The sequence below is a fragment of the Nelumbo nucifera genome, chromosome 5 (genome assembly GCF_055504915.1).
Source record: "Nelumbo nucifera cultivar China Antique chromosome 5, China Antique-T2T, whole genome shotgun sequence".
Lineage (NCBI taxonomy): Eukaryota > Viridiplantae > Streptophyta > Magnoliopsida > Proteales > Nelumbonaceae > Nelumbo > Nelumbo nucifera.
Genome location: NC_142653.1, coordinates 22,324,131 through 22,343,562, shown reverse-complemented (window position 1 = coordinate 22,343,562; position 19,432 = coordinate 22,324,131). Strand labels below are relative to the sequence as shown.

General features: G+C 37.0%; 2 protein-coding genes across 5 annotated transcripts; one reads left to right on the top strand and one right to left on the bottom strand.

Annotated features, from left to right (window-relative positions):
• The first annotated feature begins 4,019 nt into the window (after positions 1-4,019).
• On the top strand, positions 4,020-8,711 carry LOC104595765 (ubiquitin-conjugating enzyme E2 4-like). 4 transcript variants are annotated; one of them, XM_010256645.3, is made up of 7 exons: positions 4,020-4,271; positions 4,349-4,671; positions 4,825-4,904; positions 7,448-7,562; positions 7,662-7,714; positions 7,832-7,960; positions 8,472-8,711. In XM_010256645.3, the coding sequence occupies exons 2-7, from the start codon at positions 4,628-4,630 to the stop codon at positions 8,603-8,605; spliced, it is 555 nt and encodes a 184-aa protein (XP_010254947.1). In that variant the 5' UTR covers positions 4,020-4,271; positions 4,349-4,627; the 3' UTR covers positions 8,606-8,711. The 4 variants fall into 4 exon arrangements, with proteins under 4 accessions (XP_010254947.1, XP_010254948.1, XP_010254946.1 ...); XM_010256646.3 differs by having other exon boundaries at positions 4,035-4,271; positions 4,609-4,671; XM_010256644.3 differs by having other exon boundaries at positions 4,048-4,271; positions 4,555-4,671.
• DGL1 (dolichyl-diphosphooligosaccharide-protein glycosyltransferase 48kDa subunit family protein) lies at positions 8,581-18,225 on the bottom strand. Its single transcript, XM_010256647.3, has 13 exons — positions 17,884-18,225; positions 17,540-17,676; positions 17,287-17,412; positions 16,730-16,783; positions 16,468-16,581; positions 15,203-15,258; positions 15,083-15,124; positions 10,261-10,336; positions 9,964-10,035; positions 9,727-9,852; positions 9,516-9,620; positions 8,866-8,949; positions 8,581-8,789 (listed from the first exon to the last, which is right to left on the bottom strand). Exons 1-13 carry the CDS (start codon positions 18,143-18,145, stop codon positions 8,742-8,744), a joined length of 1,302 nt encoding a protein of 433 aa, XP_010254949.1. The 5' UTR covers positions 18,146-18,225; the 3' UTR covers positions 8,581-8,741.
• Between the last annotated feature and the right edge of the window lie 1,207 nt (positions 18,226-19,432).

Here is a 19,432-nt window from a genome sequence, read left to right as displayed (position 1 = left end):
CAAAATTACTGAAATAACTCTATTTTAACTTAACAAAAACCTCCACTAAATATCATCTTCTAACATTTTTGTTGAGTTAAAATAGGTTATTTCAATAATTTTATATGTAAAGTAATTTGTTAAAGGGTAGAACAGGTACTTGGAAAAAACTGGTGTATCTGTTTAACATTTTCCATCTGAAAAGGTAAGAGAATGGAGGTTTTTGTGGAATTTTTTAAAAGTTTAGAAGAGGTATTTGTTAAAATGAAGTTATAAGGAAAATTTTTATGATTGTATGAAATTTTAGGGGAAATATAAAAATTTCACCCAATATAAAAAACTTTTAAAAAAGAAATTGCAAAGATATCGATATAACACGATACATCCAATACTTCTAACCTCCGACAAAAATCTTCCACTTAACAAGGGACGCATCCCATCGATGCTTCGAACCATGATTCACCCGACAAAAATCTTGCACTTAAGAAGGGAATCGGTGCCGGTGGTCAATAAATTGGCTCTTATTTTAATTGTGCGATCTGCGATGTCTTCACACTTGTTAGTACTTTGGAAAAAAAATAGTCAGTTCATGGCTGCCATCATGAGTCGTGGAAAAAATGTTGTCCATCAGTTTCATGTTTAACAATTAACACTTTTACAGAATTAACTAAAATTAGTGTGTTAGGCTCAAAAGGAGTATTAAAATACAAAAACCTCCCTGAAGGATCTTGACAATCATAAAAACTTTTCCTATATTTTTATTTTATTAAAAACCTCCTCTGATTTTTAAAGAATTTGGCAAAAATCTTCCTTCAGTCAGAGTAAGTCCATCCTCACACCGTTCCAACAGCCTCTTGTAACCTTGCATTGAGAATATCTACCCATGAAGTAAAGCACATAAGTAAGGAGATATTCCCAATGCAAGGCTGTAAAGATTGTTCGAATAAGCTTTGCTCTAACTGAAGTCGGACTTGGATGTGCTTGTGATGTCGGTGTGAGGTGCATTGTGTGAGGAGCAGATCCAGTCTCGCCATTATTGCACCCCGAATCCTCTTCAGGCCAGTCTGAAAAGGATTCTCTACTAGCTGCCTAAATGTGAGATGAGTAAAGACAAAATCCCAGAATATTGAAAATCACATTAGCGCCCTATATGCACATCTCAGCGTGCATTAAGAATATCTCCCATGAAAAAATAGTCCCAATACATGGGTGGGAGGTGCTGTGGGGCACCAATCTGATATCTATAATATCACCTGAACTTAAATGAATTGGCATGATATGGTTGGGTCAGTAGACATGTATAATACTCCTCTATTGTATGAAGTCGCGCTGCCATATCAGCAATTAAATGACAACATATATTATTTTCTTTTGAAAATGAACTGAAGTCGTCAAAATAATCAAGAATTTTGCTGCAATATTCAATGAATTTTATTGAACCTCTTCTTCATCAAAGCATTAGAGTCCAAATTCGACTGTGGATGGATATTAATCCGTTTCATTTTGTCTGGTACACTCGCAATCAATTAATATTTCAGCAAAAGAAAATTCAATAAATGTGATATGAATCTTCAACAGCAAAGAAAGCAATAAATCACCTTGCCTTATTCAATTTCAGGCTGTTATAAGGTGATTTGTGATGGGGAATAATCAATAATACCATGGATGCTGGTGTTGTATGTTTCTCTAAGAAGATAATTTAATTTTTTCAATGCACAGGGTTTAAGTTTGGGAGTCATGGAAGTGTAATTGAGGCAGAGTTCCAAGATAACCCATCCCCTAACCATAAACCCCCAATTCAGGTGCAGACGGGATTAGATTTCAAATCTGCTACAACCAGCAAGAGACCTTATCAATGAATCAATTAGATGTTTCTTAGGGGCATTATAGACAATATTGATATAAATACACTTTTTGCTATATAACTAGTTTCTTCCATCCATGGAAAAAATTAAATTCAATAAAATCAAATTTTCAGCATTGGCAAATGCTCTTTTGAACTAATGATGTGACTATTTGTAGCTTTGAAAAAATGGTTTAGCCATGCTGGCTAAAACTTGTGTAAGTGAGACATATAATAAATGTTCTCAACTGCACATCATCCCTTACGTCCATTGTATTGGTGCTAAACTTACTAAAGCTGAAGCTTTGAATTCTTCATGTTTTCGTGTGGGTTTCTTGTGGATGCTAAAGTCACCATCACCCCCATATTATCATATAATCAAGTTTAGAAAATTCCAATTAGAGACGTCATTTAACTCATTGTACCATTGTACGCCAACTCTGGCAGGAAGAAAGAACTCTTCTCCGGATGGAAATTAAGTCCCAGCACCTAAAAAGCATTACCCCCTTTGTAAAAGTAAAACTATATCTTTTTCCCCTTAGTAATTGTAATACAAACACAAATATGTATTTTGTATAAATATCTTTTTTTGTGAGGGTTTTATAGTATAATCCTTTTTTGTATTCTTCTTGTTTGTTTGAAATTGTGAGAGCAAATACTAATCTAAATGCTTCACTATCTTGAACTTTTGGTCAAATATGCCAATCTATGAGTCCATTTATAGCACAAATTTGTATCCAAAAAATTGGTACAATAATGTGCTCTTCTCATAATACAAAGATGTCAGAAAAAACATTTTTGGCCTCTTAAATCATTGCACTTTTGTATAACAAATAAATACTCACAAATCCCAATCGGGGTACATAAATACCTTAATTCAGCATTTGTATTACAAACAAATGCATCCCTATTGAATTGTTGGGTCTAGTATTTTAAAACTGTTGTTGATTCAGACAATTGGACTGTTTGGTCTAAAAATCATTTAGGCAATTGGTTCTGTTTCATGGCTTCACCCTTAACCCACTCCTTGGACAAAAAAAATTAATTTGGTTAGAGACCCGCTGACCTGAGCAGTCAAACTATTGACCCATTCGACATGAACAACAATTTTGGCTTATTTTTATTACTTTATTTTCTTAAAATGGAATGGACCATCTATTCAAACCATCGACTTGAAAACCCAAGTGGCCAAAGCGGTTCCTGTTCCATATTGGTTTTTGGTTGGACCTGCGAGAAGGATAGGAACACAGTTTGGTGATTGACCAAGATACCAAGCAGGGTAGAAGAGTAGGTTTAAGCTAATTAAGTTGAATCCAAGCAAAACGATTCCCCTCTACTGCTCTACATGGCAAACAAATTAAATAGGTAGGCAGGCTTTATCCATCACCATAGGCAGCAACCTCTTGCCCTTGGATCGGCCAATCCATCACCATAGGTAGTTATTTGACATTCTGTCTACTCCTAAATCCTATAATTTGAGAAATGACAATTGACAAGAGCTCGGTGGTGTAATGAGAGGCTGAAACTCTTGGCCACTCGCCTATCAATGACGACCCAATTACCCAAACGCCTGGAAGATGGAACCCTCTTCAGTCTTGGGTATTGGCTTCGGCTCCCAGCCTCCCAGCCTCCCACTAAACAAAACTCTTCAAGAGTAAGATTCCTGTTTGCTTATGCGTTTCAGGTTCACAACTTCTTCTCAATTCATATTCAGATGATGAAATGATGTTTACCGATAAATAAATAATATGTGCCCTTTTTCAATGGTTCCGTGTGGTTGCTGGTTGATAGTTTTATGTCTTAATTTGTCTGATAGGGGGGCATTTCATGAATAAAGAAACGTCAATTGACTAACCTCCTCTACTGGCCAATGCTCCTCCTACCTTTATTATCCACTACTGATCAATTTAATCATACATATACTAAGCTCTCAATCATCCTAATCTGCTTTTACTGAAATAACCCTGTACTTGGTCTATAATCACGAATTTAACATCACGTGCAGCTCTCCTAGGCCTAGCGTAGCCTTCTCAGATACGTCGGCAGGGTAACCTGGTGGTCCTTACTCCTTAGGAGGCCCTAGCTAGAGAGAGAGGAAGTATGCAGCTTGTGCCATTTCGGTAATTGTGGTGAAAGGGCTATTCCCGTAAATTTAATTTAAATTCGATATAATACTACTTGTCTTCTTCTCTTGTTTAATTCTTTTCTTCGCAGACAAAGAACCTATACCCATCTGCTGTGCTCTTATTACGTTTCTTATTCCATCTTCCTTCTTTCCTTTTATATTCAATTTTTGCAACTCCATTCCGTCAAACTAGAATTTCTTGTCAGATTATTGTTGAAGATTCCTCACAGAATTCTTCAACCTTTTTAGCTCTCTTCCTTCCTGATTCATTCTCCTACCCTGTGCCAGCTATCTATCGACGTTACTGTAATTTGCATCTTCGTGGTAAGTTAATAAGCTATTTTTCTTCTCTCCATTGTGATTTTACTCGTCTAGATCTTCATTGCATCCTCAAATTTTAGGTCTTTTCCCTTCGAACTTCTGTTTCTTGCTTTACCGGTGGTCGAGGATTGAAATTTTTGATTAATCCGAAGGAGAATTTCAAAGGGAACGGACATTCGAAATACATCATATATACTAGCTCTTTAGATTCTCTCTTTCTCGAATCTATTTCTGGTTAGTTTCTTTCTCTCCTATAAGGAGATACAAATTTCCCAAATTTGTGAAGGAGGACAATCCGGATAGAGATCGAAGGCTCAGGAACGTGTTTTGGTCCTTTCAGAAATAAAGGAAAGAAGAAGATGTCGTCTCCAAGCAAACGAAGAGATATGGATGTCATGAAACTGTAAATTTCTACAAAATCTTTCCTCTATTTTTGCTTTATATTACTTTTATTAGCTTCTGGGTTCTCCACTTTTGTGGCTTCTCGAGTTTTTTATGTTCCTCTGGTAATCTGGTGTGATTAACCTGGGAAATGGTGAATGATGAATGACAACAGGATGATGACAGATTATAAAGTGGAGACGATTAACGACTCCGTCAGCGAGTTCTTTGTTGAGTTCAACGGCCCGCCAAACAGTAAGTTTTATCTCATATCCATAGGCCCACATCATTATCATCATCATATTATTAATAGAAATGACACAGTGTCGTATGTATGATGATTCCATATTCCATTCAATGGCATATAGATATATGGAAGCCTTTTGTCCTCTTTTAACGTTTCTATTCCATCTGAAGAGCCTGAATTCGGAATTCCACTTTGCGATTGGATTGGAATCTCTCCTTTTTGTGTTAGGGTATTGTACCTAAAATTTGACAAGTTTCAACAAATGGGCAAACGACGTGTTTGGATGTATTAAACCAAATATTCTTGGAGTGGTATCCAGATGTCGAATTTCGTGGCTGCGGATTGGAAATCACTGCCTGAATCCTGATCTTCTCTCCTTATGACTTATCCAAAAAATCCATATCCACACGTATGGAATATGGATACGGCTTTTCTGATTTCACCTCAGCCATGACACCCACCAGATTACCGTTGGACATGTGGAATCCACGTCTATCCCTGACTTGGGAGAGCCTCCCAGCGGTGGGCCTGTGGATTCTGCTTTTGCAACGTGGGCCTCACCTGAACAGTCTATAAACATATTTGGTGGAAAATCCAGAAAGCCTAAACCATAGGCCCATAGCGTAATGATTGGTCCTATAGCCCATCACGCATCTATCGAATTTAGCTAACTCTTTTATATTAAAAAAAAAAAAAATTAAAAAGTCTCCACTGAGCATTGAAGCTCATTTTAGTAGCTTCTTCAGAGCAGTTAATGGAAAACAATTCGACAAGGCATCAGCCCTCGCAATTCCCAAATAAAGCTATTTATGAAGAGAATCCCAAATAAGCCCTTATTCACAAATAAAATCACGTGAATCACCATCATATTAGAGTAGGATCACGGGGACAGAAGATTCCAATCCAATTGCTGCGTGACGACTATTGGAGTAGACACATTAAGGCCTTGGAGTGGCATATAGTCCATTCCAGAATGGTAGAGCTAGAGTGATCAATAACGTAGTAACGAAATGGATAAAACGAATGAACAATTGAATCGCCCAGTGTTTAGAATTGATAGAATAGATCAAGAACCTAGACCTTAGGGGGGTGTTTGGTATGGTGATCTTCATCTGAAGCACAACCGTGAATGCATTCATGCTTTATTGATTTTTTTGGCTATGTTTGCCTTTGATATAAAATAAGAAACAAAACAAAAAGTTGAGAGAATTTTATGAACAACTTGCACAAAATGATCTTAATATTGTATTACCATAAATAAAATGATTGAAAATAACTTTTATAAGACTTGAACCTATCACATTTTAGTAAACATGAAACATGCAAGCTTTGTTATATATTAATTTTGTCGTATAGAGATTGAATGTAAATGTTTTTAATTTAAATATCATTGAATCGCATTGTGATTGCAGTACATCCATAACCAATGCAATTAAAAACAGACCAATTTCATATCACATTATACGGATTGATTTAAATCCAATTTTGGCCAAACGGACATCATTTGCAACCCTACATTTTAGAGCATATGTTGCATTAGCGATTTTGCAGAAACAAGGGGAAAAGGAATTTTCTATTGGTGCAAAAACACTAATACGCCAACATATTTCTCCAAATATGGGTCTTGGACTAGGACATACTACCGCATGAAAATTTTCCAGTCATCTAAAAGGGTTTTTGGCAGCAGTATATTTCTCCAAATATAGGTTTTGGTGCATGTCATGAGAGTTATATTTGATTATATGAGGTCATTTTATATCTTTATATTTGTACACATGGCATTTACACTAGTTTACTGATGCTAATACAAAAATAGTGCAGATTCCGGAAAACATAGCCACTTTTATGACATCAGTTTATTAGTTACAAGTTTTTAATCAAGGTTAAAGTATCGATACGTATCAGATCGTATCGGGCTATGTATCAGATTGTATCGGAAAACATGATACTGGGAAGGGTTTGACCAATCAAACCACCCCTAACTCGCTGGTTACCACTTCAATGACATCAGTTAATTAGTTACAAGTTTTTACCCAAGGTTCAAAGTATCGATACGTATTAGTCGATACATATCATATCAGGAGCTTCTTAATACATCCCTACAGAGTGTGTATCAGGGTTTTGACCAGTTCGGGGGGTGGACAAACCTTAAAATAGTCCCTCTGAACTGGATTTGAAAAGATACTAAAAAAACCTACCAATATGCCTCTACCGGCGTATTGATATTTTGAACCTTGTTTTTACCATATCATGTCTTTAAGGTAGAACTCCATTCTTTTATTAAAGAATTATAACACTTTTTTTTTCATGGGGCTACGCAACGGGGATAGCATCCCTTAACACCCCCTCCCCCTCCCCAACCCTGGTGCGCTGGTGGCAGCGGGATTTGGTCCCAGGTCTCTGCTAAATAAATCAGAGATCCTAGCTTCTATCGCTGTCCATCCTTTGCATATGTAGCAAGCAATAATTTTCTGGTTCTTTAATTGATCGACAAACTGATTTTTTAGGTTTTCAAGTGACAAACCGAATATGATGTTTAATTTAATAACAGGCTTGTACAGTGGCGGAGTTTGGAAGGTGAGGGTAGAACTGCCAGACGCTTACCCTTACAAATCTCCATCCATTGGCTTTGTGAACCGCATCTACCACCCCAACATCGACGAGATGTAAACACCCTCCCCTTTTGGACTTGCTTTTTTCATCAAAAACAAAACCAAACATCTCTCATAAAACCATGAGTGACCCCCTATTTTTTGTTGCAACAGGTCAGGTTCCGTCTGCCTCGATGTTATCAACCAAACATGGAGCCCCATGTTCGGTAACTATTTTCCTTACTTTTCGGTCCATGCTCAGTGTCACATTTTCACCCACTGGGCCACTGGCACTCCAGACGTGCCATCGATTACTATTCTGAATGCATAGTATCTTCATGCAGATCTCATCAATATATTCGAGGTCTTTCTTCCCCAACTCTTACTCTATCCAAATCCCACGGACCCCCTTAACGGCGAAGCTGCAGCTCTGATGATGAGGGACCGCAAGGTTTACGAGCAAAAAGTCAAAGGTACGTTGTGTTCAAACTCATTAAATCAACGCATCATAGGCCTGGACGTTTAAGGCAAAACCACATAGCCCCTCTTGAGAAAAAACAGAACTAATTGAGAGTTTTACACTTTTGAGCTCCTTTACACCATTTTGATATCTGAACACAAACTGGTGGCTCTGTTTCATGTACGTAAATTACAAAAAAGCCAATCCCACAAGAAGTGTTTAGATATCCACCTGGGCATTTTAGGCAGCACCATATAGCCCACCATCAGAATTCAGAAGGAAGCAGCAGTTGTTTCAGCTGTGCTGGGCAATATGAATATAAAAGAACAGACCGGGCAATCCCCCCGAGGGAGAAATAATGTCAACAGATTCCGAAAGACCACATTGTTAGATGTTGCCAAATCAGTCGGTTTATAGTTACCCAGTTCGACCCATGAAGCAGAGAACATTATTTTCATAAGGGATAGACCTTAGGGTATGCTGACAGTTTACTTGTATGTCCTTTGCTTTGTTCCCGGCAACAGAACACTGTGCCAGGTATGCCAAACCAGAAGACATCCGAGGACAGCAGGAAGAAGAAGAAGACGATGCAGAAGAAGCAAGTGATGATGAGGATTATAAGAGCAGTGAAGATGAAATGGAAGTTGAAGGCATTTAATTGGTTCAACTACCCTCTTTGTAAATAAAATTTGTAAACAATTGTGTGATTCCTCTTCAGCCAAAACATGTTAATAAGAAATGGAAGTATTTCCACATTCTCAACCTAAGTTTCTCCAAACGGACATGTTCTATGGCTATTTGTTGTATAGATACACAACGCTGAAGACAAAGAAACCTGCCATCTGCAACCAGTACCCAAGTGAGAATAATTGCCAAGTTACCAAAAACAGCTGTGTGTGTGAGAGAGAGAGAGAGTACCGTAGAAAATGAGGCTCCATAATAGGGAAAAGCTGTTGTTATAAATCTTTCATATTCGTTGTGCCTGAAGGGCCGGACTGGAATCTGTAGTCCAAAAATTTCATCTTTCTTCAGTAAAATGAAGAGGTGCATCTAGATATAGGAAAATAATTTCAACTGCCAAAACTAATTACAGAATCCCACACAAGCTAGCTGTAATAAGATAAGAAAAATAGTGCCAGTATGGTCGTTAAGTCTACTACCATATGATTCAACATCAAGTCCACAGTCCATCTCGCATGATGAATAATGCGGTTTAGCAATAACAGTGAAACAATGTGAACGTGATATTTTTCTTGCACCTTTTAACTACATAAAATGGCTGGTGTTAAGGTGGCCTACATACTACATAGACCACCAATGTTCTGTAAGTCTTCTTATTTTCTTCTATGCTTATATAAAGCATTAAAACAGCACTTTTCCCCAATCAACATATTTCAACAGGTGATAAACACGTTAAACCTATCATAGAAGTACTAAGTTCCATGCAAGAATGCACAACTAATAACAGCAAGATATGATCAACCCAAGCCTGGTTAACAAATGAACAATCTAGGTTTCAGGTTGTTCAGTTATTATAAAGGGGCAAATTGTTAGAGAGAAGTAAATACCTGCTTTGAAAGAGATAAGCTTGTGTAACCAAGCTTCTGGTATTCAACCTTGAATTGAAAAACTCCATAAACATCTGGGACCTTAAAAGATGTAAAGTACCGACCCTGCAGAAAAAGATGAACAGTGAGAGAGAGAGAGGGGGGGTTCATGAACAACACTACAACAGGGTGCAGGAGCAAATGCAAATAGTATTGGGGATCAAATATGTACTTTTTGGTCAGTCGACAAAGTTTTCAGCACATAGGGGCTCATCATGTAGAACTGCACTTGGACATCATCAGCCACATATGGTTGCCAACTCTTTCCAGACCACTCATAGATCTCAATAGAGTATTCCTTCAATCAAATAAAAGCAGTGAGCAATACAACAACCAACAAGACAGCTTATAGATGTTCATTTTCCTTTGTGTTTATGATTTGGCATCTAAATGAATGGGAGGCAGTTACCAAGTCATCATTGATCCTGTACATTGCAGGTTCATCCGTTTCCCCAACTTTGTGATGACGAACATTTACAGCCTATAATATAAAAAACCATAAGGATGACTTAATATGATACAGAAATGACTAGAAAAACAAATTAGCTACCCATACATGAAAATTTGAACTTAAGGCAACCTAGTGAATGTAATTGTCTGATCTATAGTCTTTTCTTTGGTGATTCTTATCAGCATCCAAAGAATTTGATAAGATCCAAAGGTCAAAATCAGAGAGTTAATAAGATAGTTGCTTGAAATGTCTCACCTTGAGATGACCTCTTTCATGGAAGACCCATTTGCTAAGTTCAGTCACAAACTGTTCATTACCAGATTTCTCGTGTCTGTTGTCACAAGATAGATACTCATGAGTTTCTTGTGCACAAGACAAGCATTACAAAGTGTCTAGGACTTTTTGTGCAATACCAAAATATGTACTATTTCTTAGAAGGAATAGGCATGTTAAGATCAGATTGGGGAACATTATAAAATCCGTTTTCTCTTTTACACCCCAAATAGCTTGAAGTGTTCAGTACATATTTTAAAACTTTAAGAATGTTAGAAACAGCTTCTCCGCAATAAGGATTGTCCTTGGATAGAAAGAAATTAGTAGTCAGAAAAGAAAAGAATCTATGAGATTTATTTTTTCTTTCACAAAGGAGAAGGAATAATATGGTGCAAAGTAGAATAGAAAACTATGTTGTATTCTTTCATTTCATACTTGATAATGAAGAGGTTTAATTGAAGTGTTCACAAAAAGGAAAAGAGGAAGAAAAATACAAACATGAGTGGTAACATAAAGCTCATGGAAAGTTTACAATGTGAGGACCTATGGCCCATATTATAGAAGCTCTTAACATCCGTTGGAAGGTACTCCACTCACAAAATAAGCGACCCTAGGAATATCCCCTCTGACACTTTAAAAAATGTCTTCTCCTCTAATAGAACCAAACCATGACCTCTAGCTAAGGTTTCGTTCTCTCTCAAAGGATCAAAACCACTAAATTCAGATTTAACTTCAATCTTCTATACAAATTTCCATTTTGACAAGAGTGCCATTGGGAATCCTTGCAGTGTCTGTAAAAAGTAGAAGAAAGCAACTCAATGAAATGTCAACATGTCAATTTCAGAGATGCTTTGCAACATGCCAACCTATAGACCATAGTTGCAGGTATACATTTCCTATGAGAAAGCTCCTGTTTACAAAATCAATCAAGAACAAAAAGTCAATTTCCCATAATGAGAAATGACAATTGCCTTAAGAGTCCCTATGTATATTAATTTAAGTTTTAATCCCCTACAACTGAAAGGCTACAGTTTAACATATCTCCCACATAAAAGGTAAATTGCAACCACTTTAAGTATGCATTTGCATCATTGCTTAACCATAGATGCCACCATGAATTCTGATTTCATATTTACTGGCCTAAAGTCAAATTTTTCTACCCCAAACAACAAACAGGACATAACATCATGAATTCCAACTGCAAACTTATGCCTATCTGCTATCCTCACTTTGCCAATATCATACAAACATTTCTCACTACCTACAAGGAAGGCCTTGATCCCAGTAAAACTCAACCCGATGAATCCCTGATTCCCTTCTCTAGCAAGTTTATCAGGTAAAATGTTTGCTCACCTTATAACACATGACAAGGTGTCCATCTGCTAAGGCTATCTGGACAAGGTGTTAATTTTAATGGTTGACATTTCAACTCCCTACTTGAAACAGCAGTACAACCATGGATATTCTCCCCTCCCAAGCATCCACCCATTAACTATATTATCTGCATCAGTTTCTACACTTTTCAAATTAAATATTAACGAATATCTCTTAGATGTTGCTAATTCCAAACATTTTGTATGTTCTTCAAATACAAAGTGTGCTCCAGAAATTAGGAAAATGCATCATTGATCAAAAAAAAAGAAATTAAGAAAATGCATCTTTTACAAATTAAGTCATCAATTGCCAAGATCTTATCCAAACAAGTCATATTCTCATTAATTATGTGATCGCTTGTCCCTTATTGGCAATTCTTCCTTCATCTCATCCATGGTGGCAGCTTGTATTGGGTTCTCCCCAATTCAGTTTCTGATTTAGCACATGTTTGGGAGTGCTTATATTTAATCACTTATTGGAATAAGCACTTATTAGAGGCCAGGTCCACACCAATAAGCACTTATTGGCACTTGATATATAAGCCCCAATCCAAATAAGTGTTTATTCATGGAAACAAGCCCATTTTGAATAAGCACCCACGAAGGTGTTTATTTTTAATCTCTTATTGCTTTCTGACCCGTCTTGGCCCTCCACGTAATTTTTAAAATACCTATGCTACCCCTGTCTGAAAGAAGCACTTTTTCACCAAACACTGGTACGTGCTTATTTGAATAAGCATTTACCCAATAATGAGTTATTTTAACAATAAGCACTCCCAAACATGGGCTTTCTCATCCAATGGCCTGCTCACAAGCTGGGATCTAGGGGAAATCTTTTGGAAATCTTATTAGACATGCTGTCATGTGGTTATGTGGTGTATTTACGAGTGCAGCAGAAGAATCTTTGAGATTAAGTCCGCCCCCCTGGAAGATCTTAGAGGGAAATTATATCTTGGTCTCAGATCTTTCTGTGGATGCTTTGGCAAACAGTTCAAAGGGATTTCCTATGGTGAGTTGGTGACTTGGACTGAAATCTTATTGAAGTACTGCACTTTTCCTATTTTGATCCCCAGTTCAGAGCTGTTCTTAATCCTTGGCCAGTTTCTGATTTTATCTTGAAGTTTGATGGCAGTTGCAGAAGTGTCTCTGGTTGCTTGGGGCCTACTGGTATTAGGGGCTTAATCCTCAAAGCTGATGTCACATGTCAGTAGGCCAGCTATACTGTATGGAGCAGAGTGCTGGGCAGTCAAGAAACATATCCAAAAGATGAGTGTTGCAGAAATGTTGGCTGAGATGGAAGAGTGGAAAAACTAGAAGCATATAATTAAAAATGAAGTTATCAAAGGAACCTAGTGGTAGCTCCAATAGATAATAAAATGAGGAAAAAGTAGACTAAGATGGTCTGGTAACATGCATACAAGGCCATCAACAGAACCCGTAAGAAGAAGTGCTTTGTTGCAAGTTGAAGGGGATATAAGGGCTAGAGGTAGACCAAAAAGGATATTAGTAGTAGTACGAAATGATTTAAGCGCCAATAATTTAACAATGGATATGGCATTAAATAGAATGGAATGGTGAAACAAAATGCCAACCTCGTATAGTTGGGATAAGGCCTTGGATGATGATAGTGGTGGTGGTGGTGGTGAATAATCCTCAAAGCTGATGTTGGTGTTGTTTGGGCTTTCAGTGGGCCATCCAGAGTGGTCGATGCCCCGGAAGCTGAAGTTAGAGCTCTTTTGGTTAGCTTGGGGATTGCCAAATCCATCCAGGTCAGCTCTCTTGTTCTTGAAGGGAACTCCAAGAATACTATAGGATGGGTTACCAATAAAGAGTCGGATCCTTAGAGATTTACTCACCTCCATCAGGGGGTGGATAGGGTTTTTTGTATAGTGAAAATTCTTTACCTTTTTAAATTTCTAGGTGGGTTACAGTTTTTCTTTCTTTTGGTTGTAACTTGTAAGTTGCTTAATCTCAAGAAAAAAAAAACATACAATCTCTGCATGAAGAAAGATGATTCGATGGGGATGTGAGTGCTTCAAATAAATCTGGCAGGAAAGGAACACCTCCCCCCAAAATAAATAAATAAGGGGAAAAAAAACTCATATAAAGCAGCCTCCTAAATTCTGGAACCCAAACAATCCTACCACCACCCTACAACCCCTTCTGTTAAGAGAACCTATTCTTAAACCTCTAAATGCCTCGTAGTATTAAGGAATGACACTGAAAATACCGCAAAACCCTCCAGAAAATTGAGCCAACAGGTTGGTTTTGCCCCAAGATAGAAGAATAGTTTTTATTTGAAGTAAAACACTACCTAGCAAGTTACCATCTATGCCAAGTAAACAAAACTCAATTACAAGTTTCAGATCTAATTCAACCCTACTTAAACTTTAGAATCGCAATATTATAAATTTATCTACATAGCAACATCAAGTAACTCCAAGTACTCGTATGCAACTCAACAAAACTCATAAGCATCTGAGTCCTTCATAGAGGATAATAACATCATACTATATAATAGCAGACTAAGTATTGACTGAAATTGTTTTCTGGAGAACATAAGCATTTTCACGTGGTGAATTGATTTGGTCCAAAATGGCCTCACAAGTTCCTCTCACTATCCTCAATTAATAAGGGAAGTTTGAGCTTAGAAAGCATTGCTAGAAAATACTAGTAAAAGGTGGGGACTAGGACTCATGTAGACTGGAGAACTGTACAGATGACCAATCCAATCCAGAGGGTCTCTACTTGGTTGATGGCTCAGATTACCCACATCATCAGCCCAAATGAAAGATGTGGCAAATTGTGCAGGGAAGCTCCCTACTTGACCTAAAAACAAGTTTCAGATTTAATTCAACCCTACTTAAAAACTTTAGAATCGCAATATTATAAATTTATCTACATAGCAACATCAAGTAACTCCAAGTACTCATATGCAACTCAACAAAACTCATAAGCATCTGAGTCCTTCATAGAGGATAATAGCATCATACTATATAATAGCAGACTAAGTATTGACTGAAATTGTTTTCTGGAGAACATAAGCATTTTCACGTGGTGAATTGATTTGGTCCAAAATGGCCTCACAAGTTCCTCTCACTATCCTCAATTAATAAGGGAAGTTTGAGCTTAGAAAGCATTGCTAGAAAATACTAGTAAAAGGTGGGGACTAGGACTCATGTAGACTGGAGAACTGTACAGATGACCAATCCAATCCAGAGGGTCTCTACTTGGTTGATGGCTCAGATTACCCACATCATCAGCCCAAATGAAAGATGTGGCAAATTGTGCAGGGAAGCTCCCTACTTGACCTAAAAACATAATAAATCTGTTTAAAATGAAAATAAAAAGCATGAACTTCAGGAATCAAATAACCAGAAAAATCAACCAAGCAAACCTACACAAAGCAAAGACAAAACAAACTCCATTACCTGGTTGAGCTTCCAGCTTTTTGCACATCTGATCTATAAAACCTGAATTATAGATCAATAGTGTATCAGTGAAAATGAATGTCTTAGAGAACAAATCTATAACTGAAAAATATCATATACCTGTTACTGAACAAAGCTAAAGAGCCAGAGATCAATATCCGTGCATTATTTCTTGCCTGCAATGTGAATGAACTATTATCACCAGAAACAAAGTTCCTATATGATGGTATGAGATTTAATATTCTAAACAGTTAAAAATACCCAACAACAAACAATGATATCATATTCATATGATAAAAGAAAACATGTTATCACTTTTACTTAGGGGGCAACCTCATTAAAGTTATTCTTTTGATAAAAACTAAAAATGCAAGAACATCAGAGAACAGAATTTCATAAGTACCATAATCTATACACTCTTTCAATAAACCAGGGGAAACTTCAGCATTGGTATGAAAACATGTAATAATATTACCATATTGGCTCAAATTCTAATTATCAAGTCTGTAAATGCACTAACATCATTTTGGATCATATACACTTTTTCTTTTGGAAAAGCCAGTATTCTTTATTATATAACACCTTCTTCAGCTTAGCCTTTGGGTTGTCCAGCTTTACTCACCCCCTAATAAATTTACAATAATGTCAAGTTATCGGCCCTTGAAAAAATACAAGAGTTCACAGAAATACAATTCCCAAATAAAACATGTTGGGCAGATGGGAAACAAAATCCACAATAAGGTTTCGAAATCCTTAACACATCCAAGGGAAAAAAAGAAACTGAAAAGAAAATTTATGAAAACATCTAGTAAAATGAAGACAAACTACTGCAGCAACCATCTTTTTACTTCTCTTTGTTTCTTTTGTGTATATCTTTGTACACCCTATTATTTATATTAATTAACATATTATAGTTATGGTACTAAATTACTAATAAAGAATGCACTTACAATCCAGTAAATAAAGATGGTAGAACTAATGCCTTGAAGTACTACTTGTTGATTAATCAGAGAAAAATGCATGCACCAAATAGATTCTTGAAAATAACCAAAACTTGTGTATATTAGAAACTCAAAAGTAAATGCACAACTTGTATACCATCATACCAATAAAATGAATATATATATATATATATATTTCAAAACTCCCATTCTCTGAAGTGCCAAGGTTGGCTAATTTAGTGGCTAAAAGCAAGCCAAGATGGTCCTTCTACCATGGGCCTCTTGTATGTTTATCTGTTTGCAATCATTCCTTTTTCATTCTTTTCTATCCCATCGGTACTGTTGATAAAACTCCTTCTACCAATAAAACTATAATATTTTTCCTGTTATTATTCCCAACCATCTCACAAGTACATATTATATAACCAGAGATTGTCAAAATACCTGCACAACTGAGACTAGAGATATGGCAGATCCTGTGAGAGATGGAGGACTTGACAACTTGGCCCCAGGTTTAGCAGAATATGCTGAGGAAGATGCTGAAAGAACTTTTAACACCTAAAGATGTCATAAAGCAAAGGAAGAACGACTTTAGGTGCAGTCGATGAGAAATTGAAATTAGTTTGCAACTGGATGTCCAGTATGCCTTACAGTAAATAAACTCCAAAAAAGAAAAAAAAAATATATATATATATATTCAGAATACCAGGTTATTAGCAGCATTTAGTGAATGGCCAATTCCTTGAAAGAGTACGGGAGCCTGTGTCATGTTTCAGAAAGAATCAGCTCACAATAATATTATGATCATCCATAAGTCTATAAGAATTAAGAAATCAATCAATATAATGCCAAAATCTGGAACAGGTCATTAATTGTGTCATGAGACTTTTTTAAAAAGAGAAAGACTACACATTTGTGAACTACATAAATTAACTACGAGGGGTACCTGAAGTTAATATCAGTTTGTAATCGAAACAAAGAAAACCCAAATTACATAAACTAGATTAGAGAGAGAGAGAGGGGGGGCCGCAGTCAACATCAGTTTGTGATTCAAACAGAACCACCATTATGTTGGTGCTGATACGCATGAGCTTGTTTCCAACGTACATGGTTTCAAAGACAAAATAACAATGTCATATAGAAGTTCGAGTGGAACTACCATCATGTTGGTGTTAATGTGCATGGACATGAGGGGTGGGGGGTGATGGGAACAATTCAATTATGATATGCAAAATCTCCATCTTGCAAGTGCTAAGAACTTGCCTCAATCTTCTTGCTGCCCAAGATCACATCAGATTGAATAAAATCATCACTAGCAATCAAAGTATGATCGCCTTCAGTTTCTGAAACAACATAGCTGGTGTGATCAATAACCATTGCCGCGGGATCCTGCTACCACGAATAAACAAAACAATAATGATGTAGAAGAATATCTAGAAAAAAATACTAGAACAGAAACGAGATAAAGTGAAGTAATTGACTCTATGTCTGGAAAAAGAATGAGTGCTACACTCACTTCGTCAAAATCAACTCCACATTCAGTGGCGATGTCCCGAATCAGATCAGATGCGGAAACATCAGCAGCAACGATCAAATCATGACCGGAATCAACGAAATCCATAACAGCAGATAAATCCAATGATCCTCCAAAGCCTGAAATTTGATGGTTCGAGCAAGCAGAAAGACGTTGGCCATAGAGAATGTGTAATAATAATACTTAAATATAAAATCCGGTAACTTTCCATTACAATTTCCAAAAAGCTGGGGATCGTGTACAACAGATAGCAAATTCTCCACAAAATAAAATTTTTTGATTGCAGAAAAACACAGATATCTATAACTGTGGAATGTGGAACTTACGCTCAACAGTCGGAGAAAACAGAATCAAGCCATCGTATAAGTACTGGCCGTATCTCTGTAGAGTGATCTTCTTATCGTCTGCGAGCTTGAAATCAAGTTCGAATCCGCGAGATTGCAGAGACCGGAAGAAAATTGAATGCGAGGATTTGATCCCCAAATCGTCCAGCAATACGAGAATACGTCGATCCGTAGGGTTCTCTGAGGAGAAACAGTTACAAAGAAGTGGAAGCAGTAAAATTAAAGTGACAAAGAGCTTCGCCATTGCCTCTAGGGTTTATGAGCTCGAGATTTGCAGAGCTCTTACCCGAAGACACGAAATGGATCGTAGGCTTAAATGAATCGATTTCAACGTACATAATTACGATAATGCCCTTATATTTTTCCAAAATTGACGAAGTCATCCCATCGTTCCCCCGGTCAGCGGGAACCAGGACTTGGGACTTATGGACTTTGAAAATGGGCCTATGGAGTTAGGCTCATAAGTTTGGGCTTGGTTGCTACATTGTTGTCAATGGGCAAATTGTATGCGCAAAGATGTAGCATCATTTACGAGTCTAGCCAAGGCTAGCCCACCCCAAGTTGGACTTTAGGCTGCATAGCAAATCATGTGTCAATGACAATTAGATTTTCTCTAGGCTGCGTTTGTTTGCGATACAAACGCCGAATCGGGGTATTTATACCCCGATTCGTGTTTGCAAGCATTTATTTGAAACGTAAAAAAGTAATGATTATTAAAGTAAAATTGCCTTTTTTGACACTTTTGTACTCTAAAAAGAGAGCATTACTGTATCTATTTTTTAGATACAAATTTGTATTCATTTGATAATTAATTTTTTGACCAAAGTTGGGGTATTGAAGCATAAGGCAGTTGGAACAGTTAATGATGGGCCCACACCTTTGCACCGATTTCAAACAAACAGGATGAATGCAAAAACGGTTTAAAATGTGAACCGTATTTGTATTCATGAACCGAAAAATAGGTAAATATGTAATATACATATTTGCATTTGTATTACAATCAAACACAGCCCTAATTTCTTGGTTGCCCATGTAAAAACCCAACCCGGCCCAACCCATAATCATCCCCTGTATCATAAATGGTGATGACTTGGAGGAGTTAGAATAAATATAGATCGGATTTTGGCCACTTTCTATGAAAATGGGTCACTAATGGGTATACAGACAAGATGAATGGCTGAAAATCGACCCAAACCCAAGTTGTCCAAATCCGCCCAATTGCGATCTTAGCCCCATATCAACTTGGATGGTACCAGACGAGTGAAACGAACCAAGTTATTTGTGTGGCATTTGAGCTTGATTCATGAAAAACTTGATTTGACTCGATCCAAATTGAGCTTTGTGACGAAGTTGAGCTTAATATACATGTTTGATCATTAAGTTAGTCAAAGTTCAAATCAGTATTTTCAATCCACTGTTGATCCAAATGGTTGAACCGTTTGAACTATTATCTGGTTTTAATTTTAAGTATAGTTCTGTTGAAATCCACCCTTCAATCAAAAAATGTTGACTTGGCCTAAAATCATCCGAT